The sequence below is a fragment of the Neopsephotus bourkii genome, unplaced genomic scaffold, assembly GCF_033783945.1.
Source record: "Neopsephotus bourkii isolate Nb327-2 ecotype Australia unplaced genomic scaffold, CSIRO-AGI_Nbou_v1 NB_284, whole genome shotgun sequence".
In the NCBI taxonomy this organism is placed as follows: domain Eukaryota; kingdom Metazoa; phylum Chordata; class Aves; order Psittaciformes; family Psittacidae; genus Neopsephotus; species Neopsephotus bourkii.
Window position 1 is genome coordinate 849,608 of NW_026900793.1, and position 27,049 is coordinate 876,656.

General features: G+C 36.4%; 3 protein-coding genes across 4 annotated transcripts in view; 2 read left to right on the forward strand and 1 right to left on the reverse strand.

Annotated features, from left to right (window-relative positions):
* Nucleotides 1-27,049, forward strand: part of PBRM1 (polybromo 1) — a 351,134-nt gene that overhangs the window by 63,038 nt on the left and 261,047 nt on the right. The window lies entirely within an intron of this gene.
* The window catches only part of CENPP (centromere protein P), a 133,482-nt gene that overhangs the window by 47,008 nt on the left and 59,425 nt on the right, over nucleotides 1-27,049 (forward strand). The window lies entirely within an intron of this gene.
* ASPN (asporin) lies at nucleotides 10,879-26,901 on the reverse strand. The gene is made up of 8 exons (XM_061346993.1): nucleotides 26,795-26,901; nucleotides 21,410-21,677; nucleotides 19,884-19,996; nucleotides 17,779-17,992; nucleotides 17,326-17,436; nucleotides 15,131-15,224; nucleotides 12,859-12,997; nucleotides 10,879-12,084 (listed from the first exon to the last, which is right to left on the reverse strand). Exons 2-8 carry the CDS (start codon nucleotides 21,651-21,653, stop codon nucleotides 11,887-11,889), a joined length of 1,113 nt encoding a protein of 370 aa, XP_061202977.1. The 5' UTR covers nucleotides 21,654-21,677; nucleotides 26,795-26,901; the 3' UTR covers nucleotides 10,879-11,886.

Here is a 27,049-nt window from a genome sequence, read left to right on the forward strand (position 1 = left end):
TATTCAATGTTATTTGTTTGAGATAGTGTAAAATGACACTCATTTTGTGATTACCATTTTAAAAAGATGGTAGTGTATATTTCCATTGTTTCCATGCTTAAGCATGACCCTCCTGTCTTTAAAAAAACATCTACCAGCAAAATCTGAGGGCTTACTATGTTAAGTTCTTAATGTGTGAAGTTGACTAGAGACTTGCTGCTCACTGGGATATCATTCTTAGCATCCAGTTAAACTAACTTCATTCCTGCAATCTATTCCAAATCAGGCACTTCCACTCATATATTTCAAACAGAACTGCTAACTGCAATGCCCTAAAGTGATCTATACTTAAAAGAGATAATGTCAATTCTACTTTATCTTAATAATTTATGTTAATACCTCGTCTGTTAGCTTAGCTATGGACTTCATGCGTTTTTGTTAAAAAAATTAGAAAATGTGCCTGCAACTTCAGATTGTTCCGTGTTTGTGTCCAATCTGCGATTCATATGTTTATAGCCAACAAAGTGTTTTAATCTTATCCCCGTCCCAACCCCCCCGGCACTTTTAGAGAAGGATAAGAAGTTGTCCAAGTTATCTGCCAAAGAATTCCTAAATGATCATGCATAGGAAAGTTTTGCATTAGCAAAAACTTTCCCCTTGTACATGATGGAAAATGCTTCCTACTTACTCTTTTGAGTGTGCTTGAGAATGAAAGTCCTTACTTGTTTTTTGCAGTGACTATAGAATGCTTCTTTTCATGGTAGATGTATTCATTTGAGCATTTCTAGAGCAATAATTTACAACTGTCCTGCCTTGTGAAATAGAGGGTTTTCCCAGGCAACCCTTCAGCTTTTTCCAATAGCCTGGAAACTGGAGGTCATCCTTAAACTGGTTCTTAATTTTTATTATTCCTCTTTTTTACTCAAGAATAAATCCTCTCATTTTAACACAAGACCTTGAATGCTGGTGTCACAGCCAGCATTACATTTATGGCCTGCAGTACATTTCTTCTGAAGTCAGAATCTGTGACTTGGAAACTTTCGTAGAAACAGCAAGTATTATTACACATAATTCACCTGTACTCTGGCATATTCTCTTATAAGGAAAGATATAATCTCTGTACCTTTATTTCCTTCAGTTGCTCTCCATTTTTATCTCAGTTTTGTTTGGATTTTCTTAAAGCTGTTTTGGGAGATACTTCATTTGATTTATGGCAAGTAATTAAATTGAAGTGTTTCTCTACTGTTTGAGTAGTTTGTGAGTCACAGCTGCTTCTTGGCAGAGCTGAGGCAGGGTTTCATGGTTATTTTATCTAGTTACTCTGTGGCAGAAGGTCTTCTGTTTCTGAGATTCTAGAAAGCCTTATGGCTGCTTCTGGTGAGGACTTAGCATGGTTCAGACTCAAAACCTTCATAATAGCAGCTGTTTCATTAGGGGAGGGTGGGTTGGTCTAGGCGTTAGTTACAAATCTTCCATGGTAAACTAGGAATTATCCTTGTTGCCTTACATCAAGTTTGTGACAAGTGACTTTTGCCTTGTCGTAGCACTTTTTGATAGTGAAGGTAGTGTCTGCAACTATTTGCAGCCAGAATATAAACATCTGTAATGATTTCTTTTTAGAAAACTAATTATCTTAAAAAGGAAAAAAAAAACAAACCAAAAAACCCAACCAACAACAACAACAAAAAGCCAAGACCAAAACCACCCACAACCACCCAACATAAAAACCAAACAAAAACCAAAACCTATCTCACTGGGTCTTAGTCAAGGGATGAGGAATGGCTTGAAACCAGTGCTTGAAGTCTAGCAGAATTGAGCTGATAGTGGTAGTTGCCTTTAAACATGTTATTGCAAGACAGCTCTCCAAAACTCCTTTCTTCACATCTTTGTCGAACTCAGGGCTAATTGCTTAAACCTTTAAAGAAGTCTGTTATAAAAGCAGTCGCAGAGATGACGGGTGTAATTGTTTAGAACTGCTAGTTGCTCAGTTTACCTAGTATAGAATATTGAGTGGATAGGTACTCTTCAGAGAGATAGAAAAGCTACTTCAGGAAGCAACTGCACATCTAATAGATGTGTTTTCCATGCTTACATTTTCTCCTTTTCTCAAGTTCCTGTGCATTCTCATTTTGGGATGGAACTGTTCAAGGAAGAAGCATGTGTTATCCTTTCTTTTCTAAGCGCAAGGCACAAGAAGCAGAAGTGTGCATAGGTGTTGCTAAGGCCAAGCATTCCTGAAACACGAATAATGAAATATTACATATGTATGCTCCAGTGAAATGCACTGAAACAAAACATCTGAGATTTTTGGTTAGTATGGTAAGAAACCTTTTTTTTAAAATGTTCACTGTGCTTAAGAATAATTGAAAAAAAAAACCAAGCAAAAAAACAAACCAACAAAAAAAACCCACCAACCAAGAATCTATATAATGTCTCTATAAAGGTTTTTATTCCATTTTATTCCATCTGTTGGATGGAAGCAGTAAGAAGAATGTTGAAGACTGGGTTTAGATTTGACTTAAGTTTCTACTTTTCTGAAAGGTTTTAAGTTTCAATCTGAATGCACTTTATTTAGCTTTGAACAGCAATATTTTTTGTTCTAGGAAGACCTTTTTCTTAAGTTTTTTTTTTTTTCCAGTAAGAGCCAAAATACGAAGGGATTATAGTACCAATGTATAATTTTCTGCAGATTTCACCTTAATTGTGATCTCAACGAGAAGAGATAGTGGCCTGTTGACCTTGTACTTGCTTACTCTGTTTTGTGTTCTGAAAAGTTCATTGCTATACTGTATAGGAAAATGGTATTTTTTAGCTGTGATCCTGGCATGACAAATAAGGGATCTCTTATGTTGCTCAAGAAAGTACTTTATGGGGTCTGGGTATGATAGCAGTAGTTGAAGGTTTGAAGTATATTTTCTTCTGCATAGCATCAGAACAAACTTTATCTTCCTATCCAGTGTGCCAAAATCACAAGCCACTGTATAGAAGCATAGTTTGTCTGGTAGAACTGTTAAGTTCAATACCCATTTCAGGTTAGATATTTGCATATTTACTTTTGCTTCTAAAAGTGCTCTGATTATTTTGTCTCAAACTTTATCACATTACCTGAAGATTCTGCTGATCGTTATTATAGGACTGTATTATGCAGTTAGTGAAGCTGGGGACAAAGTATACCATTACAGTGACATTTACTTGTGATTTGTAGATATCTGAAATTTACTTGACTTCCTTTTTCTATGTTAGTCCTTTTTCTAAATGGAGTTAAATAAAAGTTCATCTTTGCCCTGTATTTGAGGAAATAAAAAATATTGGAAGTAATTTACAGGAGGATGACATCTAAATGGAAATTATATGTAGTAGCTTAAAAAAAAAAAAAAATATGCTTTCCAAAAATCAAAGTAGGCTTTCATGAAAATATTAATTTCTACGTATTAAACACTAACTGTGTCTTGAATAGGTAATAATTATGTTGCAGTATTAAAACAGTATTGCTGCTGGAGAAGTGAGTAGACAGTTGCCTTTATTACTCTTGCCGAATACTAGATTACTATATCACTTCCTGAATCTGGGCATCTACTCGTCAGGTTAATATGGAAATGGCTTCTAAATCTTCATGTTAAAAAAATGGGGCCTATTACTGACCTGTAAGCTAAAATACTAAGTTGTAAATTAAAACCACTCTGTTAATTGTAAGCAAGATGTTAGGTTGTAAATCAGGACCGCTTTTTTGAGAGCAAGATGTTAGGTTGCAAGCTGGGACCACCTTGAGAGCAAGATGGGCCAGTGCGACCTTAGGGTGTGTATAAAACAAGGGTAACATTTGAAGATAAGAAAGGAGTAACCAAGGCAGGCATGCTGGTTCTTCAAGCTAAGGAGCAACTCAGAACAAACTGAGCTAAAACACAGATACAATTATTAAGTAATTCACAAGAGTCTTTTGCACATGCGCAAGCACAGAGGATGCAGTGAGGAAGACTGTTAATGACCACCAGAAACCTCTGAAGACCACTTCTCAGCAAGAACGCGCATGTGTAATTAATATGCAAATATTACAATTAGTTCCAGGAAATGTGGTGAATATGTAAAGTATTTCCTGGAAAAGTTGTAAATATGCTAAGTTTGTTGGATAGATGGATGCTGTTTGTACTCATCTTTATGAAATGATTTACATGTGTGCCCTGTGCTCTCTTAAGGAATGCCTGCTATCTAAAACTCCAAATGGAGTCTTGGATAGTTTCTTTTACCATGTTTTGTGGTAATAGACCCATGAGTCATTCAGTCTGTTATTCCTTGTTTCATCTTGTACAATAGAAAGAATATAGAAGAGGATATTGCTGATAGAAGAATAGTACAGTGTCTGGGTGTTCTTATTGGTGGCCTAAATGAGATATAATTTTTGGTAAAATATCTTTTAGAACAGTAGGCCAGTTTTCTACAGATGAGAAACAAAGGACTTTAAGGTATTGTGTGAAGAGTTTTTCTTGAAGGAAAGTATTTTCATTGGTCTTTATACCTAAAAAGCCCTGGAAATAACACAGGCAACTGCATGCTTCTGTCAATGACCTGCTCCCTCTCTGTCCATAAAGAAATTTTACATCTTTGGCAAACCATCAGCTAAGAGACTTTTTCCATTCTTAACAGTGAATGTAATTCATTAGCAGTTACTGGAGATGTAATTGTGATGTGAGCATATTAATTTCAGTGTTGCAGTCTTCGACAGAGACCTCTGTATGAGTGGTGGGTAGTTCATGCATAATAAATCTGGTGTATGAAACATACTGCATGAGATTAATAGATGGTCTCTATATATGCAGCTAGTCTAATGCATCCAGGCTAGTTAAATTTACTGCTTATGGACAGGGAGCTTGTGGCAAAACTTAGCAGTGTGTGGAAATGTGTGGGATTCTCATGAAAACTACATCCACAGTGCTTCTGTTCCAGAAATCCCATAGTCTTCAAATTTTTCCTGGACAAGAATTTGAGACAGAAAAAGTGTTTGTGCATAGAAAATCTTGGCTGTATGGTATTCCCACTGCAATCATAGCAACATAATGGTTAAATCCAGAATTGCATTGTTCAGTTGAGTTAATATTTTATGTGAAAAACTGCAACAAGTCTGTCTGTTGGCAGCATATTCTGCTCAGCTAATTTTTTATTGGCTAACACAAGCTTTGAGAAGCATCCAAACTTATTCCAAACTAATCAATATTTAAATAATTATGAAAGCCTTTCTGTTTCTTTTATTCTGAATATTATCTTAAATCTCAGGTGATTTACTGAGAATGCAGGGTAAATCTTACATTTATCTTGGTAAATAATTTTAGACAGTGGTATGTGATACGTGGCATTTGGAATTAGAGTCAGATTTTCATTTACTCCAGGGCTTTTCCATACGTTTCCCATTAGCAGCTTTGTTCTCAGACCTCTGGTCTCCCCAGAAAGGAGAGAGTGGGGGAAAACACAAACCCAAGAAACAGTCAAACAGTCTTCTATTCTGTACATGGAAAAGGAGGAGAAAAAGTAGGCTTCAGAATATGATTTCATTAGTTTTAGTTTACCATTACTTTTATTCTCATGCTGATGTTAAATTTTGATCAAAATCAAATTGAAATATTAATGTTTCTTTAGTCTGTTGTTATGTAGCTTAGTTTTTCTGGGTAAATAGTGCAATATTTTGACCAGGAATCTGCTTTTCAGACTGTGAAATAGTGGGTGGTAATGTTTGGTGATATTCTTAGTCTTTCCATTTGCTAGTTGTTTTGCTCTTGCTAATCTGTCATTAAAAATAAAACACTTATGAAATATTTTTTTTTGGAAATCAGAGCAACCTGGGAAAATATCCAGAAACTCTTGAGTTATAGAGAGAACAAATTGGCATAGTTAAAACATGGTATGTTGGTCTTTTCTTTATGAGTACTCTTCTTTGAGATATTTGATGTTCTTTCAACACAATCCAGTGAATGCAACTATTTGTAGAATTACTATTAGTAAATGTCAAAATATTAGCAGAAACTTTAGTTTAGATTTCATTTTAACTTGAAAAGAAACATTGTGAGATTTGTCAATGGACAACTATGGTTGAAGGAATGCAGCACATAGTTTAATCCTGGTAATTGCTGTCTTTGAGAGGTAGTAAATATTGCTTCTTGGGACATACATAGGTATATGCTTTGTGAAATTACATTATTTCAAGATTTCATAATAGTTATATAGATTTCTTATGCCTAACCCATTTTAGGTAGCTGAAACTTTTCACCTCTTTAGCAAACCAGTATGAATGCTTCAAAATTGCATATCTTAATTTATGTACTTTTTTCCCTACTGTTCTGCTCTTAGGCATTTCCATCACTTTTGAGAAATGCTGCTGCTGGAATTCCTGATGCAATACTTGGTGATGTGAAACTTTTTGGAAGTTTCCACTATGTTTAGAATAGACAAAGTTTCACTTACTGATTTGCTAAAGAATTAGACTTTTGTCTTTGTCACTTATTTCACTCAGTACCTTTTGATCCTCATTGCTAATTATATCCAAATTTGACACAGGATAGAGGGAAATATATGTGTATTTGTTACCAACCTGTGAAAAATAGCACCTGGTCAGAGGAAAAAACTCTGAAGAGGTACTTTAACTGAGAGAAAGACAGTTACAAATCCTCCTTCTTAGAGTAAGCAGCCAGATGGCAAGATGAAATGGAGATGTTGACTAACCCCTTGGCATACTTGTAGCTCTGTCATTTGGCAGCCAAACAGGTGGTAGCTGTGGAAGGCAATTGTAGGAGAATATGCTGAGGTGTTGGTGTATGGTGGAGACAAATTGGATGAACCTGAGGATCGTTAGATTCAAATCCATAGGAATCTAGGCTTCTGTAGCTTCCCCACTTATGGAATAGCTCAGTGACAGCAACACTGGTAATGAAGAGGTAGGTCATCCTTATCCTTCTAAAGCAGCTCAGGATACTGTTAACCTTGCCACAAGGGCACATTGCTGGCTCACTTTCAACTTGACCACCAGGCCTACCAGGTTATTTCCTGCAAGGCTGATTTCCAAGTCATCCAGTATTTACCAATGCATGAGGTTATTCCTCACTGGGTACATGACTTTGGACTCCCCTTTGTTGAACTGCATGAGTTCTTGTTGGCCATTTTCTTCAACCTGTTGAGGTCCCTCTGTGGCAGCATGGTGTATCAGTCACTCCTTCCACTTTTGTGTCATCCGTGAACTTGCTGAGGGTAATCGGTCCTACCATCCAGGGCATTAATGAAGATTATAAACAGAATTGGAGCCAATATAGACAGACCCCTGTGGTATGCCGCTGGTTGCTGGAATCTGACTGGAATTCACTAGATCACCTGCCACTCAGCCAGTTTTTAGTCCACCTTGTTGTCTGCTCATCCAGCCTATTATTTCATTCTGGTTTTATGATTTTACAACTCTTTTAAGGTCATGCAGTGATACCCAAATAGCTGTGGTTTTTCTCTGTCCATGTCCTTTTTTCTCTTGCCTGACGCTTCTGAGCACAGAGCACTTTTAGCCTGTGCGCACTGAATTCCTGCAGGTTTCATGTAAATTGACATCTAAGCAGAGGAGGAAGACACTATTAATACTGGAAAATGGAAGAAAAAAATCAACACTTCTTCACCTTCTTTAACTCATTTAGCAGCAAAAGCAAGCACTTGATGATCTGTGAGTTTCATAGACTCATCTTTAGACAACTGGCTAGTTGATTCTGAACCTGTGTTTCTAACCCATGGATATATTGCAGTGAAAGAAATATAGGAAATGAAGATATATGTTGGGACTAATATGATTAAGATTATGAGGTGGACTAGGATTTGTGATGGGAGATTGAGGTTTGTGTGGGTTAGGTATCTTTACAAAATGTTTTTTTCCTCATTGGGTGTCTTGCTTGCAGAAGACATCTCAATCTGAAGTGGTTTGATGCTTCAAAATTTTGTTTCTGTTTGGCTTTTTTAATACGGATATGAAAGAAATCCCATGTATGCTTTGATTTATGTGGTATGCCCTTGCCATAGCTGATGGGGCGAGTTAAAATCATGTTTTGGTAGTATCTTTAATTCCTTAAAGTTTCTGTGTCTTACAAAGTTTGTCTGCTACTGTTGTATTATTCTTTGTATTGCTGTGTTAAGTAGATTGTTACTGGGGAAAGAGGTGGTGAGAAGATGTGGAGTGATGAGATTATCCTTTGGTAAGCTAATGGTGTAAAGCCAGGACGTAGAACTCAGTCTTTAGAAGTACTCAAATACTTCAGTACTCATATAGGCCTCTCTGCTTAATCAGTACTTTTTAAGTTTACTGGGCTATTACTCTGCAGTAACAGTCTCTGTTATTTATTCTTTAGTTATTTTTCCTTCTATTGGTAACAGTAGGTTGCCATCCTCTGGTGAAATTTGTTAACTGTTTTCTAAGGACCTGACACACTGTCAGAAGAGAGAAACCCACTGAAGTTTAGAAAGCTTAGGCTCAATAAATATATATTTCATATATTTTTTTTTCTATGAGAGGAATGTAGTTACTTGTACAAGGAGTAAGTTATGAGAAGAATCTTGGAAGCATTTATATCAAATCTCTCTTACCCTTTATCATCTGTGGAGAATGTAAAGGAGTTAATTTCTTGACAGTTTTTCCACCCTATCAACTGATACTGAACTGCCTTGTTAGGTGGAAAGACTTCTGGATGCCAGTGTATTATCATTAGATAGTTATTAATAGGTGAATTGCTTTGCTGTCCATATTCAGAAATCGTTGCTGAAACTGTGTAAGGTGCATTTTATATTGCAATGTCATTGTGACATCCACATGGGTTTATGCCAAAGATACGAGGTATGTAAGTTATTAGTTATTACCCACAAATGCTGGCTGAAAAATAATATCAGAAAATAGTGGAGAGTTGTTGAACATACTTTTTTTTTCTCATACGTGACAGACATCCTATGAATTTATGTGATATGATACAGGAGGTGCCTCTTTTTTTTCTCTAAAAATAGCTTACAGCAGAGAATGAACAATGTGGTACTTATCTCCTTAATGCAAAATTGCCAGCCTAGCTGGAGTCACAGGTAAAGGTTTATTCTCTTTGTTAAGCTGCAGATTTTGAACCTGCTTTTCTGCTGATGATGTCATTGTTTAGTTGGTGTAACTAGTATAGCCTGGGTGTTTACACTTAAAACTAGTGATTCTTCAAAATGTAATGATTTTTTCTGTTACCTACTCTATTCTTTTTACTGGCATTCTGTTTGTTCTTTGTACTTTCAACTGAAGATTTGATTAAAGTCTGCCTTTATCCCACCTCCCCAAGGTGAAAGCTGGTAACTTAGTGTTCTACAAAGTAGATAAATGATCTGGAAATTTTTCTTCCATTTTTTCTTTCTTGACCTTCTTTAGGACTGAACTTTGTGTTGTTAAGTTTGCTACTCGACCACTCTTTTTCACTGGAAGTCCCTGAGATCTTTTTGGCTTTCACTTACCGCTGGTCACCTATAAATTTTCCTGCCTCATCTTTTATTTACCTTTCTGCTATCTTTTTGGTAGTAAACTTTATAAGCAGTGAATCTTTTGTGGACCCTGAAGGACTTCAGCTACTGAGCTGTTACTGTATGAGAATATGCATTTATTTCCAATCTTCACTTCCTTCTGGGCAGAGGGTTGTTACTGGCAATGCTTTGTGTCTCTGGTAGGGGGTTATGAGCTGTTTATGGTCATGTAAGGCAGGGTAGCCTATTGTTAAGGGAAGATGGGCATTTCCCAAAGGGTATGAATGTGCACTTGGGCTGCTACCATGAAGTAGTAGGTGTTCCTGCTGAGCAGGAATGTACAGATTTTTCGTGAAGATGGTTTATTCTAGGACAAATGACTAGCCTGTGTGGTGTGTTATCCTTTATGTAACTAGGCTGTTTCATTCTTAGTTACTTATTTCTGCTGCTGCTCTTTTCACGCTCCACAGAAATTTTGTAGAGGTGGCTTCAGGAGTTGGCTGTTTCCCTCTGCAGCCTTGTCAGGTTTGTTACCGTTGGATTTATTTAAATAAAGACTGCATCTTCACTGGGAATGCTGAGTCACAGTAAAAGCTGGTATGCATTCCCTGTAAGAACTGTACACCAGCAGTTCTGTGCTTCCTGTTACGGTAGAATTAATTCCCTAGTGGAAAAATCTCTGAAGATACTCCCTTTTTTCCTCTGTTTAGAGGTCATAGCTCTTCACACATGATGACGTAACTATGGCTAAAGAAGTCCATGATATAAACTACACCAGCTGATGAAGAATATACTCATTAACTGTGGTTTTCAGTACTGATCACTGCTTTCCCCATGTTATTTGCTAAGAAATGCATTCCTTAGAAATACCTTCAGAAGCCAGGAATAGAAAGATGCTTGGTGATATGCAGATTTGAATTGGGGTTTGTTTTCTTTTTATTCTGAAGCGCCTTATAGAATTTCTGATTGCAGTAACTATTCTGCAGGAAAACCTTCCCCTTGACCCATTCTCCCTTTTCTCCCCATGTGATTTTGGGTCTCAAAACCACAGTGGTACTAACAAAACATTAAATACAAAGAGACCAAGCAGATGAAAAAAAAATGAGACCTTAGACTTGATACTTATTGCTTAGTATACATAGGGAGGTGGTAGAAAGGCTGAGAGATTGGAAACTACTTGATTTCCCTGTAGTATTTTCCTTCTACTGGTGTGTGTCATTTTCCATAGCAGCTTCAGATGAAGCATTGAATTTTGAACTTGGTGAAGAACAGCAGTGATAAATGGTGCTCTTGGTATGTAGATTTGGAAGAATAGAGAAAATATCTACAGAAGTCAGACACATGCTTGATTATAATCTCTGAATATTTTGACATGACTTAGTATATAATCAAATATACAAACACAAGTATTTTTTAAGTTTATTTAATTTATTTTGAATCCCAATAGCAAATATACACTAAATAGATATTTAAAATACCCCTTTTATACAGTACTGTCAGTATTGAGAATTCTATGTGCTGACCTATGTAAGAAGTCAGGGCAGTTGAGTTCCAGCTATCTGCTTGCGTTCAGCAATTTTAAGGTACTTATGTTAACAGGGGATTCTTAACCCGTGTGATGTCAATTATAAAAGAGGAAAAAAATAAAAGGAAAACCATGATTACTATTGTTATAGATAAAAGAAAATGTTTGTGCCAGCCTAAAGGGAGTTTAATAATCATTCCTATTAAGCTTAAAGCATATGATAAGTCTTGAATCCTTCTTTTTCAAAGTTCAGAGTACATCAAATTGCATTGATAGCAAAACACTGAAGAACATTTCTCTCGGAGATGCAAGAAGAAATACCAAAAGCTTTTAGAGTTTTTTTTTTGTGTGTTATTTCTTGATACGAAACCTACCTTTATCTCACTTACTATGTTTTCATCAGGGAAAAAAGACCTCACAATATCGTACCTTTTTATTGCGTCTTTGCTGATTATCAAAAATGGCACAAGAAGTTGTCCCTTGAGGTCTGATAATTTCTTTTTACAACTTCTCTTACAATGCTTTTTGGCAGACAAAAATTCATTACTATGGAAAAAGTCACTTCCACTTGGTTTTTAGAATCTATTTAAAAGAAAGAATATGTCAAAACAATGTGATTTAAGTAAAGAATTTAACACCTATAATAGGAAACATCAAATACAGTTTCCAGTTTCAAGAGTCCTTCCGTAAGATATAAAGGCTTGTGTTTAAATTATTCAAATGTGATTGAGCATGGCTCCTACTAACATTTTTCATCTAATTCATTATCTCTGAAATAGTAAATACATTGTAAACTGGTTAAATAGTGTAAAATTAGCATTTTTCTGCAAATTTCAAGTATTGTAGAACTGATTTCAACAAGTTGTTTTACGAAATGACCAACTTCTCTATCACTTAAGGAAGTTTCCGAGTTGCACACTGTTTCTGGCTAAAATGCAACGGAAAGTTGAAGGCTGAACCTCCCAGTACTTTACAGGATTATTGAAGAGGCTTATGCCACTGTATAATGCTTTCTTCTTTCTTCTTCCCGTTGGACAGAAATCATTCACTCCCAGTTTTGCAATATGATTAGAATGGAGGAAAACTACCTGCAGTAATAAGAAACAGTAAAATCAAATAATTAGCATATAAATGGGAAAAATAGCTAAGCATTCATTGGCACATATATAGGTAACTGAGGTTTGCTGTAAGATTAGTTGGATACAGGCCTAAATAGTAATAGGAATTAAAAATTTGTGTTAAATATATATAAATATTTACCTCCTGATACAAAACAAGTGTTTTGTAGTCTCTCCCACAAAACAAGTTATATCGTATTTTATCAGTGTGTTGTCAGAATACTTGAACTCTGTTCTTATGGAACATTCTCCTAAAATGTAGGTTATATTTTCTTATAGTAAAAATTATATTCTCTCATAATAAGTATTGCATTCTACCAAAATGTAAATCTTCTGAGTTTTAATAATTTTTAAAAAGTAATTTCTAGAAAAGTTGATATTGGAAGATTTGCTGATATGGTTTTAATTGCTATTTCAGATTCTGGGAAATAAATATCTTTGAAAGTGTTTTATTGCTGAATTTTTCTAGCTCTAAATACAAATTTAAAATTTTATCATTTCAGCCTAATGAATAATTTACTTTGGATTTAAGATTTTTCAGCATGGGAATAGAAAAATTTCCACTCTGGCTTGCTAATGCCAGAGTGTATAGATATAATTATATAATAATTATTATATAATAAACCTGTAGCAAACAAATATATGTGACAATTCTGCTTTTTAGTTATGTGCTTATCAGCATGGTTGTGTAAAAGTCAAACGACTCATAACAACCAGAACTTTCTATTAAGTTTGGTATATGACCTGTAGATATTTCAGTTCGGGTAATCCAGGGGGAACTTTCTTGAGCTTATTTTTTTCGAGGTGGATTTCACGTATGCTTGGTATGTTGGCAAAACTTCCATTTTCCACATCTTTGATTTTATTATTCGCAAGTCCAAGCCTAGAAGTAGTATAAGAAACGTTTAATTAAGGACCAGTTGAGGTTCACAACAGCACTGAAGAGCATAAACATACTTTGGTTTTTGGGTTGGGGTTTTTTTGTGGCTTTTTGTTAGTTTGTGTTGGGGATTTTTGGGGGGGGGGGGGTTGAGTGTTTTGGGTTTTTTTTTTTGTAAGTTTGAAATGTGTAGGAGTAAGCATAGGGGACAAAAAGAATTGGGGAGAGTTGATGAAATCTTACCTCTGATAGAAAAAAAACCTACCACCAAGCTATCAAACTTTTTTTCTTCTTAATTCAGTCTGCACTTAAAGGACAGCAGCTAGCCTGATGAGGGTAGCTGTATGGTTTTGCATGCAGTTTTTCTACTTTCAGTGACAAGAGTTAAAATGATAAACATCAACCAATCTGCTTGTAAAAGAAAGTGTGCCATTTTATCAAGTAGTGTAATTTCACAGTTACTGAAAATGTTGTTCTAATAAACAGCCAAAGGAAGCAAGTCTTCTAAAGAAACAGTTATAGCTTAGTCAAAAACTTTATCTTTTAAAAATAAGCAGGACTACCTTTTTCCTACTTCTACATTTTCCTTAATTTAGGCCTTCGTTAGAATTTTTTGGTTTTGCTATGACACTTCAGCCTGTGTTGCTGGAAAGATGATTCAGAAGGTGGATGTGCATGTCAGTTTGCAATTGCTCTTTCCACTTGACCTGCCATCCTCTGTTTGTCCTTTCTTTCTTAATTATTTCAAAAACTAAAGCTGGTATCTAAAAGCAGCTCAGCAGTTCCTCTTTTGTAGTAGTTTCGTACCAAATCCAAAATTCACTGCTGCTCAGCCGTATTTTCAAAGTAGTTAACTGAGCTTTACAGAGCAAACTTTTTTGCCCTACATCAGTGATACATTCCTCAATGTATGGAGTGTTTCTTTCCAGTATACTTAGGCTTTCTCTAGAATTAAAAACCTATTATGACTCCTAAATCGTAGAATCATAGAATAGTTAGGGTTGGAAAGGACCTTAAGATCATCAAGTTCCAACCCCCCTGCCATGGGCAGGGACACCTCGCACCATCTCGCCCAAGGCCTTGTCCAACCTGTCCTTGAACACTGCCAGGGATGGAGCATTCACAACCTCCCTGTGCAACCCATTCCAGTGCCTCACCACCCTAATAGGAAAGAATTTCCTCCTTATATCCAATCTAAACTTCCCCTGTTTAAGTTTTAACCCATTACCCCTTGTCCTGTCACTACAGTTCCTAATGAAGAGTCCCTCCCCAGCATCCCTGTATGCCCCCTTCAGATACTGGAAGGCTGCTCTGAGGTCTCCACACAGCCTTCTCTTCTCCAGGCTGAACAGTCCCAACTTTCTCAGCCTATCTTCATACAGGAGGTGCTCCAGTCCCCTGATCATCCTCGTGGCCTCCTCTGGATTTGTTTCAACAGTTCCATGTCCTTTTTATGTTGAGGACACCAGAACTGCACCCAATGCTCCAAGTGAGGTCTCACAAGAGCAGAGTAAAGGGGCAGAATCACCTCCTTCGACCTGCTGGTCACGCTCCTTTCAAATCCTATCAATGTAGTTGCAGGAAAGGCATCCTCTTCCCAAAACAGAAGTCTGTTGGCATTGCTGTATACTTCATTCTGGGGGGGGGTGTGATTTGTGAGGTAAGTAACCAAAGAGTTAAAATGCCTGGGCCTGGTAGGGAGCAGCCTGGAGAAAACCACAGATTACTGTTGATAAATAATATGACCACAAGGTTTCATGTATTCTGAGTATGAGAAATACAGGCAATGCTTAATTGAAGCATATTTCTACTAGCACATTAAGAGATGTTACGTGAAAGACATGTTTTATTACAGAACACCTAGGTGCCATTAGGCAAGAATTTACAATAATTAGGTTTTGTGATGAGATGCTGTTCTTAACATGCACTTCTGGGAACTGTAGGCAAGAGGTGTAGTAAGAAGGTTAATGTTGGGGGGGAGAGGGAGTAGTTTTAAGTTTGGTCTTATTTACAGCAGTTCTTAGTAAAACATTTAAATTTCTAAATTCTCTTTTCTCCCACTGGCAAGTATTAAATAAGAGACCCTGCCAGGTCTGATCTTTAATCAAAGAAAAGCATTCTGCCTGGGACTTTTACCTTTGAAGATCTTTGTATCGGTTAAAATCTTCAATTTCAATTGCTGTGATCTTATTGTCATCTAAATGAAGTTCCAGTAGACTGGAGGGCAGTCCTGGTGAAAAACAAATGCAGTATGAGAAAAGTAAGACAACTTATTTTTGTTGGAATGTCTATTACGTTCCAAACAACTTCTTTCCTTTGTGTTTAGTATCGGGTGAAGAATTGGGGGGGGTAAGGTGCGGGGAGGGTGATGGTGTCTGTATGAAAGAAATGGGTATTGGATACAAGTGTGTTACTTAAAAAAAAAAATAAAACTTATCAACATAATTTGATTTAAAATAGTAATCTTGAAAGAAAATTAAGATGTGAAGGTACATATGCTAAAGTTAAGAATTCAGGGTTCTAAAATTTGATATAATTTTGCTAGTTTGCTTTGTAACAGCTTTCTGTATACTTTTGGTTAACCTGTTAAGGTGTAAATTGTATGTTATATGCAATTATCTAACTGTCGGTAGTCCAAACACTGCTCCTATGGAACCAGTTTTTGGATATGTATCTTCTTGCACACAGTGTAACAACTGTGTAAGTATAAGATCCAGACTGTGTTAACTGTCTGTTAAGTTCCGAAGATGTGATGTGGGAGGAAAGCTTTTGGAATTCTCTAAGGAAAACTAAATATTCCATATGTTCTTTCCTGTGCCAGTACATGGAGTGTTTTCTCACATGGTACCAAATAGTCCCAATTCAGAGCTGTCAGTGAGTGGACTGGGAGGAGGAGACTCTTTTTTACAACATGCTTTTAGTGAAGGCAGAGAAAGACATTCACAAGTTTGAATTTGTATTTGCTGATCTTATGTTCAGTTTTACCAGCATGTGTCTAGATGGCACCCTGACACCAAGCAAGAGAAACCATGCTTGTGAGAGTACTGCTCACGTTGCCATTGTTATTTGTTGTAGCCTCACAACACTGAAGTGGTGTGCTTTCCAGTCTGTTTTTGTGCCAGGGGCTATGCTATGGTGTTTGTTCATTTGGGCTTTTTTCCCACTTTAAATTCCTGCGTGCTGCTTGGAAAGACAAAATTGCAGTCATTTTATCTTTGGTGGATTTTTTTGATGCTAAGTGACAGGAGACACTGTTATAATAATAGTAGAAGAAAGTCTTTTTGTGTATATTAGGGTGTGTTACCATAAGCAGGCACATAGTTTCTGATCTTAATATTCTCTGAACAATTAATGTGATTTGCTTGGTTTATTTTTTTGTCCTTGTTTTTTTTTGTTTGCTTGGTGGTTTGTTTTTTTGGTTTTTTTTGGTGTTTTTTAGTGTTCTCTTCTACAGGATGCTTTTGTATTATGTATATATGTTTATGAGATTAAAGTTGATAAGATCTGAATGATCCCAAAATCATTATCTCAGGGGCCAGTATTTAGTTTCCTTGCAACCTGATGAATGATATAACAAATCATAGGCTGGTTTGGATTGGAAGGGATCTTAACGCTCATCCAGTTCCAACCATCTGCCATGGGCAGGGACACCTTCCACTGGAGCAGGTTGCTCAAAGCCCCATCCTTTTTCCTTCCCTTTTTCTCATAGCTAGTATTTTTGAACAGTTGAAATTAGCAGTTAAATTTTACTCTAGCAAGACCTCATCAAAAGATGTATAAAATGCTGTGTTGGGTTTTGCATTATGGTGGTCATATTGCAGAGCATATTTGAGCTACAGTCTCACTTGAAACATTCAAAATTCAAGTTAGAAGTTTTAAATGCATAAAGAAAGTGGGAATTCTGTATCACTGATGACCTCTTACAATCAAATATCAGGGGGTTTATCCTTTCTTTGCAAGGATTTTTGAGAGGCTAATGTAGAAGATGTGAAGTGACATTTAACTATGATTTGCTTCACATTGCTTCTCCTGAAAAGTCTCTGGATCTTAGGGGAGTGGACCTCTTAACAGGGAGAAGGCTGGAAAATGAGTGTGTGTGTGCACTGCTTGTGTGAGTGTGCATGTGCCTGCACATGTGTGCACACTTTTGGGATGTAGAATTGGATTCCAAATAGAGAAAGAAAAATGAAGTAGGAAGTGATTTGATAGAAATAAAAAATACCATGCAGAAGTTAAGAACATTTTGGTAATCATATAGATGTTGAAGCTTTTTTTTTTTTAGGAGTGTACTGGTATAGGTAAAATGGAACAGGTAAAACAAAGCAGCATACCTTTAGGAATTGAAGTTAATTTCGCTTCTGCAATTCTGATATGGTATATATTTACTCCTTCAAAAGCTCCTGGCTCTATTCCATCATTGTTAAGAGGATTTGCACTCATTTCTGTCCAAGGGAACAATAAAAAAAGAGGTCTTTATGGCATAGGATTTCTATGTATGTTTGACTGCGTTATAAACATCTGACTTAATTTTATTTCTGACTTCTGATGTTCTAAGCATTAATTAATATTTAGCTTGGATTACCTATTCTGAGGGGTGGACGTTACAGCTTTCAGTTGAAGAAAGGCTGTGAGGATACATAGTAATTAAATCATGGAAGATCACTTCCACAGCCTGGAGATCTCTTAAAGAGAAAGTTGCACACTGGAAATGGTTGAATGAAAACTATATATAGTATGTTACAGTTTTGATAAAGACATTTTCTTTTCTGCTTAATTGGACTTACCTAAAACATGTAGAGATTTCATTCCTTTAAATGCATCCTTGTGGATTTTCTTAACCTTATTAGCATGGATTCTGAGCTCTGCTAAAGTATTTGGTAGATTTGTTGGAATCTCAGTTAGCTGGTTGTGAGACAAATACAGTCGTCGTAGCTTCTTTGTTGGTTGAAAGGCTTTTGGATGGATCTTGGTTATTTTATTGTTGTTCAAAGCCAGTGCCTGTGAGAGATGGGAAGAGAAATACAAAGAAAATTTCTTTATGCAGGATCATTGACTATGAATTTTAAGTCATGAATTTGATTATATAATTTAAAAATTAAATATTTAAAAGACTTTATTTTTCCATCATACCAAACATTAGCACTGATGCCTTCTGGGCATTTCAGTTGATTGGGGGGCAGGGGGGGAAGAGCCCGAAAGCTGGAGCATCAACTAGAAGGTAGAGAAGAACTAATCAGAGCTGACAAGGTGCCAGTGGGCAATGAGAAGAACTGGCAAAAAAATGTGTGTCATCATGTATTTCGTAGGATTGTGTCAGGATTATATTCTGTTGTTGATGTTCCTTAATGCAGACAAATTCTCAAAACTCAGAATTCCATCTCTTATTTCAGCATAACACTGCAAAATAACAGGGTTTTAATCTGAACTTCCTTAATGTCTGTATATGACTTAGACACACATGAATTTGTGTCTTATTTGCCATAATTTCTCAACTTCTGGACTTAAGTCTCTTCTGTAGAGTACACTAGTCCTTTTTTGGGGACAGTTACTTGTTCTTGGCTGCTGTGTTTTATCAGAGAGCTTGTAATGAGTTACTACAGACAACAAAATATGATTTATCTGAGATTATTTTGCATGTCAAATCACATCTTTGCATTTCCATACCTAGAGTAATAAATGTTGTTCTTTTTTTACTTCTTTGAGCTGTTGGTAAGTCTCTGCTTTCTGAAATTGGGGGGGGGGGTGGTGGATATTAAAGTGAAACAGAATTAATTTGGTTTTTTTTTTTTTTTTCCCTGAAAAAATGAGGATAGCTTAAGGAAATAAACAGGAAATTCTCCTTCCTAATCCAAGTTGCCATCTGTTCCTTTGCTAACTAGGCTAGTACTCAGACAAGATGTACAAAGTAAACTTTGCTTTCAGTAAGAATTTTGTTAGGTCTTGCCACAAATTATCTGATGAGAAAAATCAAAACAGCTCGAAGTTTGCAGTCATCACATAATTAAGTGGTGACTCTACTGTATAATGTGGTGAATGCTAATGTAATCCAGTGTCCTTCTCAGTGACCAGAGGTTAGCATCTGTAAGCTCTTTTATACTGAACGTAAACCACTGTTAGCGTGTTTACCCCTGACTTGCTAGTAAGACCATTTTGTACCCAGACATGAGACACTTGAGGGGAGTGGAAACTGTTGCAAACTGTGAATTTATAACGTTCCTATTTTTTCTACCCTAGCTTAGCTCATAATGATTAAGAAGCCGATTCTGAGATGCTTAGATCTCGTAAATTTTCAGTTCTTGCTCAGAAACCAAACATGACTGATGAGGAGTTGGTTTTATTGTGATGTGTTTCATGGCTTCCTAATGAGGTAGAAAATGTCATTAACTTGCTGTAACTTGTGGAACAGATTTGTCATTCTTACAAAAAAAAGGTTTTCAAATTGTCAGTATTTGTTCATTCTGGATTTAGAGTGACATCCTATGGAGATAGGTGTTCCAGAACAGATTTAATATTCCTTTCCAAGCCTCTGAGATTCTCCGATTTTCTTTCATGATTAAAAAAAAATCATTATAGTGTTAAATCATTATAGTGTTATTGTGTACTGTGTTTAGATTAATCAGTTGCCAATTATTCTAAACCTGTCTGTACATGCTAAGGAGTGAAGAAATCTTGAGTATCTTCTTGGTACAGTTCCTGGATGTTGTGGGAAGTGGCATAGTTCTTACAGCTCAAAGAAATTTGCTTCTTGCTAGGTGGGAGCAGTCAAACATGCAGGCATTAGACTGTATTTTTATGGCTGTTACTGGAGAAGAAAAAAATGTATTTTAAAAGTATCAGAATATTTCGCATTGCTAAATAGGATTTTAAACTTGGAAAATAGCAAGCTTACATAAAGTGATGTGAGTCCTTGGAGATCATTTTCCTTGACCTCTTTAATTTTGTTGTTCTGAAGGTCAATCATACGTGTATCTGGTGGAATGTTGCGAGGTATTGATGTCAAACCTGTTGAAGTATGGGACAGAAACATTATGTGCTGCCTGTACATAAGTCCAAAGAAATTAACTGGTAAACACCAAAACAAAGTAAAGTTGTTGATGATTATGATGGGAAAGAAAATACGAAGTGTCATAAAGCAAAAGATAAAAGGGAATATTTGATAATGAGAAGAACTAATTATGTGAGAATGTATGATAAAAGTGTGTGGATAGTTTCAGGAGGAACTGCTTCTGCCTCTGACCATGAAAATCTTGAAGGGGGGTGCTCATTGTAAGTTCTTTACATCCATGAAATATGGGAGCTCAGAGCACAGGTTGTTCGACAGGGAAACTGTTGTATTTATAAAGTCCCTGGAGAAAGCAGCCTTTGGAGAATCTGGGGCTGTGGTCCTCTGTTGAGGACCAGGGCTGTTGCATGGCTTTAAGGGATTTCTGCTCAGTGCTTAACTGCTCCTTTCCACTGCCCTATCCCATTATACTGGCAGGGTTGCAGGTCACGTCTGCAAAATGTGTTCTTGGTAGCAACCAGTAACTAGTAATTAACTGCCAGTTGAATAAATCCCTCAGTCCAGTTCACTGTTGAGTTACAAAACCACTTCAGTTTATGCCATCTGAGATCCTGAATCAGCAGGAAACTAGCAAGGGATAGTAACTTTCTTTGCAGTGGAAAAGCTGATGCAGCAAATGGTACATGCTGGTCCAATTTATCAACAATTATGTTTTAATTAATAGGTTACAGTTATTTAAAGATGAAGTCTGTTTCTAGGGTGTTTTTTTCCCCATATGAACTTAAAGTAAAGCAGCTTGCAATCTAAACTAGATGCAATAATCACAGTTTATTTTTGTCAGAAAAGTTTATTTTCATTCCTTAATAATGACACATTAAAAAACCCAAACAAACAAAAAACCCAAACAAGCAATTTATACATTCAGTCAATGTTTCTAAGATATGAGGAGCGTAGGATTGAGTTTAAGCTGGTGGCAGAACTGTGATGAGAACGAATGTCATTGTGCAAATGACAGGAGCATAGGCCTTTGATTACTTTGGATCATGGGGAAAATTCAATGGACACCCATTCAAATTGTCACAATTAATAATTCAAATTGTCACAATTAATAATGACTTTGTATTTAGCGACTAGCATAAGGCAGGTTTGCCTTCTGTTAAAATGTTGTTACCTGTGGTATTTTTTCCCATGAACTGGGAAAACATGTAAAAAGTGCTGGGCACAGATTAGTTGCTGAACACGAGTAGGGTTTGGTTTGCAAGCCTAATTGAAAAAATGTCAGCTCCTGTGGAAAATGACTGTTGCAGGAATATAAGAATGTGTGTGATTTATGGAGCTGTAGGAGTCACCTTTTAAAAAGCAAATCCTCCGAAGGAGGGTCCCGTGGAGAACAGACACAACTTCATTCTTACCTAGGTCAGAGCAATGGACAACTCTCACATAGCACTGGCATCCAAAGGGGCATACTGGGAACAAATCAAAAGGAATCAGTGGTATAATTGGTTCACTGGTTGGGAATAGAGAATTGTCATCGTCATCATCATCATCTTCTTCCATATCTTGGAGCATCATATTCTTTAGTGTAAAATACGAAGGACCAGTGAGAGGTTTGGCAGAGCACAAAGCCAAGAAGAGGAGGAGTGTGTATTCTTTCATATCTTCTTAATCAGGATAGCCAATCTTAGAGAGGAAAATAAATAAAACACTCAAACACAAGAATCAGTGAATGTGAAACAGCAAATAAAAAGGTATTGAACTATTTACTTCATCCACTGCTGCACGCTCTGATCCTGAGAATTGGTCTGTTATGAATATTAAGGTTTAATCAGATTACGAAAGATGATGATTATTAAAAAAAGTCTTTAAAATACAAATCATTATTATAAATTATATAATAATAAAATATTTAATGAAATTCATTAGACATTAATGTCATATCAACGTTTTTTAGTTGAGCCTAAAAAAATAGTATCATCATTTGCTTCATAGCTTGCAGGTGTAATTTTTGTAGTCAGTTTTACCAGAACATGGAAGTGGATGTCATTTATTCATTCTTGATGGAAAAAAATATTTGTATGTGATGCATGGGCACACGTGCATTGCTTGCATCTAGAAAACTGAGAGATACTTGATTAGCAATGCAGAAAATGCTCTCATCGGGATACAGCCTAAACATGTGTTATCCTATTCCCTGAACACTTCGAAGTAAACTCTTATTGTGCCCTTACAAACTGTGGCTGCGCCATCCCTGAAAGTACCCAAGGCCACATTGGACAAGGCTTGGAGAAGCCTGGCCTTAGGGTAAGATGTCTAGGGGAAGGGGTTGGAACTGGATGAGCTTTAAGGTCCCTTCCGACCCAAACCAGTCTGCGATTCTATTCACTGTCCCTGGAAGTGTTAAAAAACGGTGTAGATGAGCCCCTTGGTGGCATGGTTTAGTTGTGGACTTGGCATTCCTGGGGTTGCAGGAGGACTTGATTGATCTTAAAGGCCTTATCCAATCTGATTCTGTGATTAATCTGGAAAAACAGAGTTTTCAGTCCTGACAACAGCTTTGCCATTTCCTAGTCTTCTGTTTGTTACTGGCATTGATGGAAGGTCACCTTTGTATGGAAGCACATTTGCATTGACTTTTATTTGACAAGGGCTTATGAATCCATGTTCTTTGAAATCAGTAACTTAAATTGCACCTAGGAAAGGACTAGAAGCCAATACATTTGAATGCCTATTTTTTCAGTAAAAGTGGGTTTTTTTTTCTGACATAGCTTTGTTGTCATGGGGCCTGTACATGACAGCTAGGCCAGCTGATAGGAGACAATTATGTGTCATGCTTGAATTTACTGCCGTAAGCCCCATCAGCTTTCTAGATTACCTAGAATTTGGGATTATCTTTCTTGTGTAATCAAAGGTACTTTGGTCTGGAAGACAGAAAGATGCTGGATCAGCTAGAGCACCTTCAAAGTAGAAAACCCCATGTCTTTTTCCTGAAGTTGCTGAGAAGAGTACAAAAGTTGCAAAGGACTTACAGAGTAGATTTGTATTTAGAAAAAAAGGACTGATCCTGCCTCATTACAGCTGTTCATTCAATTTAATTCAATTCTGCTTCTCGGTGTTCTAATTTTACCAGATTTCTTCTAGCCACACCTGCCTGGGAAAACCAGGAGTCCAGTCTTTAATTACAGTAAAGTGTATTACCTGAGTCATGGTGATGAATCATAGAGTAGTATGGGTTGGAAGGGACCCCTAGATATTTTCTACATGCTCTGGTGTTATTCTAAACATCACTTTATTGACCAAATACTCCTATAAAATTAGACACAAGGGAAAAAGAATTACCACAGGATGTTTTGCTACTCTGTGAGAAAAGACTGTAAATTCAGCTCTCAGCTCTGCCTTCTTCCTCTCTGAAGGGATATTGTTTGGATACTGCAGTTTGCTGTGCAAACCAACAGGAGCTGCTGTAAATTTTATTATGTATATCCTGTTTATAGAAATGTTTCTATTTAGACTATCATAGACCTCTTTAGGGAAATATTTAATGAATGTCAGTTCTTGTTTGATCACCTAATTAAATCTTGCTGATCTGTTTATGGCTGAAAAATGTCTTTATGTAGGCATTTTGTCTCTGGTCTCAGTCACAGAGGAAGGAGTGTTCTGGTTTGTACAAGGGTGTTGGCTTATTCAGAATTCTGAGGTTTTGTTTGCATTGTATTTTTCCGTACGAGGTCATTTTGATGTTTCTTGTGTATGGTTCTTAACAGCACGAAAATGCTGTGTATACATACAGTGCTGCTACTGTAACTGTGTGTAGTTCAGGGTGTATAAAAGGTAAAAAGATAACAGCATATAGATTACACTCTCAATAAAGAATGCAGTGACTCCTTCCCCCCAGATGTGTCTGACAACAGAACACTAGTATACTTTGTACCCTTGCAGGTATATATAGTTTTGTTAACAGTTAACTTATGTTTGTGGTAGGCACTGGATGTAGTGTTACAGCATCTAAAAGATAATCTTCCATCTACAATCCTGAAATGCTTTTCTGGATCTGGTGCCAGAAAGTTGTCCTATGAAACAATTTAAAAATCTGTTTCCACACTTGCAACTGTAGCAAGTGATTGCATATTTCAGATATTTAAAGAACTAATTATTATTTCAAACTGTGGAAAATTTGAGGCTGATTGGAGTAGTGGCCAATTTGAACTCTTGAAAAACATGCATTTCACAAATGGTTCTAGAGAAGTAATGTTGAAATATGACATCAATGACATACTAGTCCTTTGAGAGAAATATCTTGAAGGCAAGTCACTTTACAAAAGGAAACCTGATTTGTGAAATAAATAGAATTAAATATATATATTTATATACATACATTTTTATATATATAGGCTTTGTTCTTAGGGGTGATATATATATGGGTGTATATATATATAGGGGTGGTGTATATATATACATACATATATATATATATATATATATATAGGCTTTGTTCTTAGGGGTGGTAATCAAGTCTGACTCCAGGTTTGTATTGGCCAAAGAATGGATTCCAAAGAACTGGAGTTTATGGAAGTTCTAAAGTTTTTTTTCCTGGATGGAGTTTTTGAATTTCCCAATAAATAGATGTTGATATGTCTCTGTGGGAATGCTCTGACTTTGCAGGTCATCTCAAAGAACTCATAAAAGCTTTCTACATGCTTACACTTCAAGAGTAAGAGAATGAAAAGAAAATGAAAGCCTCAAGTCCAAAATCCTAGTGATCTTTCTAGAAATACTTCAATTATTGTATCATGACAATGTTCTGAAATAATTGTTTCAGAAAGTACAGTTTGCGAATACAGCTGTACTAATGGTCCACTACTACCACTTGAAGCTGGTTCTGCGCCTAGGGACATATTTCATTTCTCTCATACCAGCTCTTCCAATCAGGCTGTTTTGCTGAACTGATGGAGCTCACTAAAGCAGCATAAAACTAATGTGAGCAAGAAAAAAACCCCAACACATTCTTTCAGGGTGAATAAACTAAATCAATCTTGAGTATCAGAGCCAGCACAAAGGAATGGGTGGAACAGCCTGGTTTAGGGGGATGAAACACTGAAGGGAAAGAGAGGGAAGGACAAGGTTCTTGGCATATGCAAGCTGTTAGGCTCAGGTGCTCTCTTTAATAAAACCTTGAACAGATGGTTGTTGCTTGAACAGAGTCTGGCCTTGTCCCTTCTCATTTTTAGAGACCAGAACATTGAAGATGAGTTTGAGAAAATGTTGGGAATTCAAGGACAGCTAATATACTTTTTCATTACATTTTCTTTATAACAATCTTACTTTCTCCTTCAGTAGAAAGAGCTACCAAACAGCACCTTTTCACTGAAAGACTAGCCACTGCAAAGTGAGGTAGCTGAATGTGCAGAGTATACGTTATATGTACAGATGCTGTATGGCTGACTTTCTTTCCTGAAGTATGACACTTCAGGAAATACGACTTCAGAACTTAGTGAATCCTAAACTCACTGTGCTGATTGTTTGGACATACATACCCTTACTAATATGGTGGTTTTTACGAAAACTCATATTGCCAAACAGCATGTGGAACATAGGAACTTTTTATGTATTAGTTTAGGGTAAATGTGCAATAGTTCTGTTACGTGAAAATTCTCAACACTAATTACGGAAAGAAAATCCCTTTCCGTGAGGGTAGAAGTTACATTGCTAGTATGGGATGTGTACATAAGAAAACCCTCAACAAAACAGTTCAAGTCTAGATTCCTTGGCAGTGTCATGCCAGTCTTGCAGCATGTGGTCTTTGTTGTCATACCAGTTATGACTCTGGAGGAGTTAATAGGTAAAGTTTTCAGACTTAAAAAACCCTCTATATTTAGAAATAACCTCTGTTACCCGTGCACAGGGGCAAATTTCCTGTGGCATTGTTTCTGAAAAGGAAACCTTTAAATGACACAGTGGTGGTCTTTATAGAGGCAATGAAAAGTCTGTGTTCATTAATAACACAAACCATTGCCCCATGCACAGATTTTGTCCAAAGAAAGGCAAGACCATTGCTGTTTTGAAAGCTGTATTTAAAAATAGTTCTGGTTCTATTAGTCATTGTCCCATTCCAGAAATAAAAGGAGTTTATGTTTAACTCTTTGTCTACTCTATTGATTTACTTAAATTGCTAAAGAAAAACAGGAAATTTTGGGGTTAGTAAGATTACTGAGGAAATTATTCTGTCCTGAGAAATAGTCCAATATTGAAGTTACGTGATATGATAATAGCATGTTTACAAAGTAAGTTATGTTTAGAGAGTACTTACTTTTTGGAAAACTGCTTGTCTCTTGTGTATTACTGAATATGATCTATGAGCATTTTAAGGGTGTAGCTTGTTTACAGTTCACTCTTCCATGTGTCATTTTTAATTACTTTGGAGATAGCTACTTTAAAAAACAAACAAGCACTGTGAATACCAAATTGCAGAAAGTTAACACAGAATTGTAACTGTAAGAACAATTGTAGGATAGATTTTTCATAGACTGTAATAACTGAGGAAAAAGTCTTCTCAGTTGTTACATCTTCCTGACAAGTCTTTCATAGTTAAATGATTCACTGTACCCTTTTATTGCTTTGCAGCTCAGATGTAGTAAATACAGAATTATTTCAGCTGGAAAGTTGATTTTCAAATGCTCCATAAACAAAGTGGTGCTTCTAACTCTAAATTGCCTGACATTATTAATCTGCAAATAGTGACTGACAACCTGTTGCTTAATTCTTTGTTGTTTATATAGAATAGGTATTCAAACTGGACATACCTTGCAAGTTTGGTAGTTCTTCAAGAAGCACTGTGATAATCCACCTGAGATCTTTATGTCCAGTTATTTCTTATTAAAAAATAACATAAAATAAAACAGCAAAAAAAAAAAAAATAAAAAGAAGCTAAGCTGAGTTCTGTGAAATGGAAAGTAAATATAAAGAAAAATTCCACTTCCAAACTTCTTGATCCTCCTGGCACTGTGAGTGATACCAGAATAAAGTGCTGCTTCAGATTAGCCCATCTTAGTACTGAA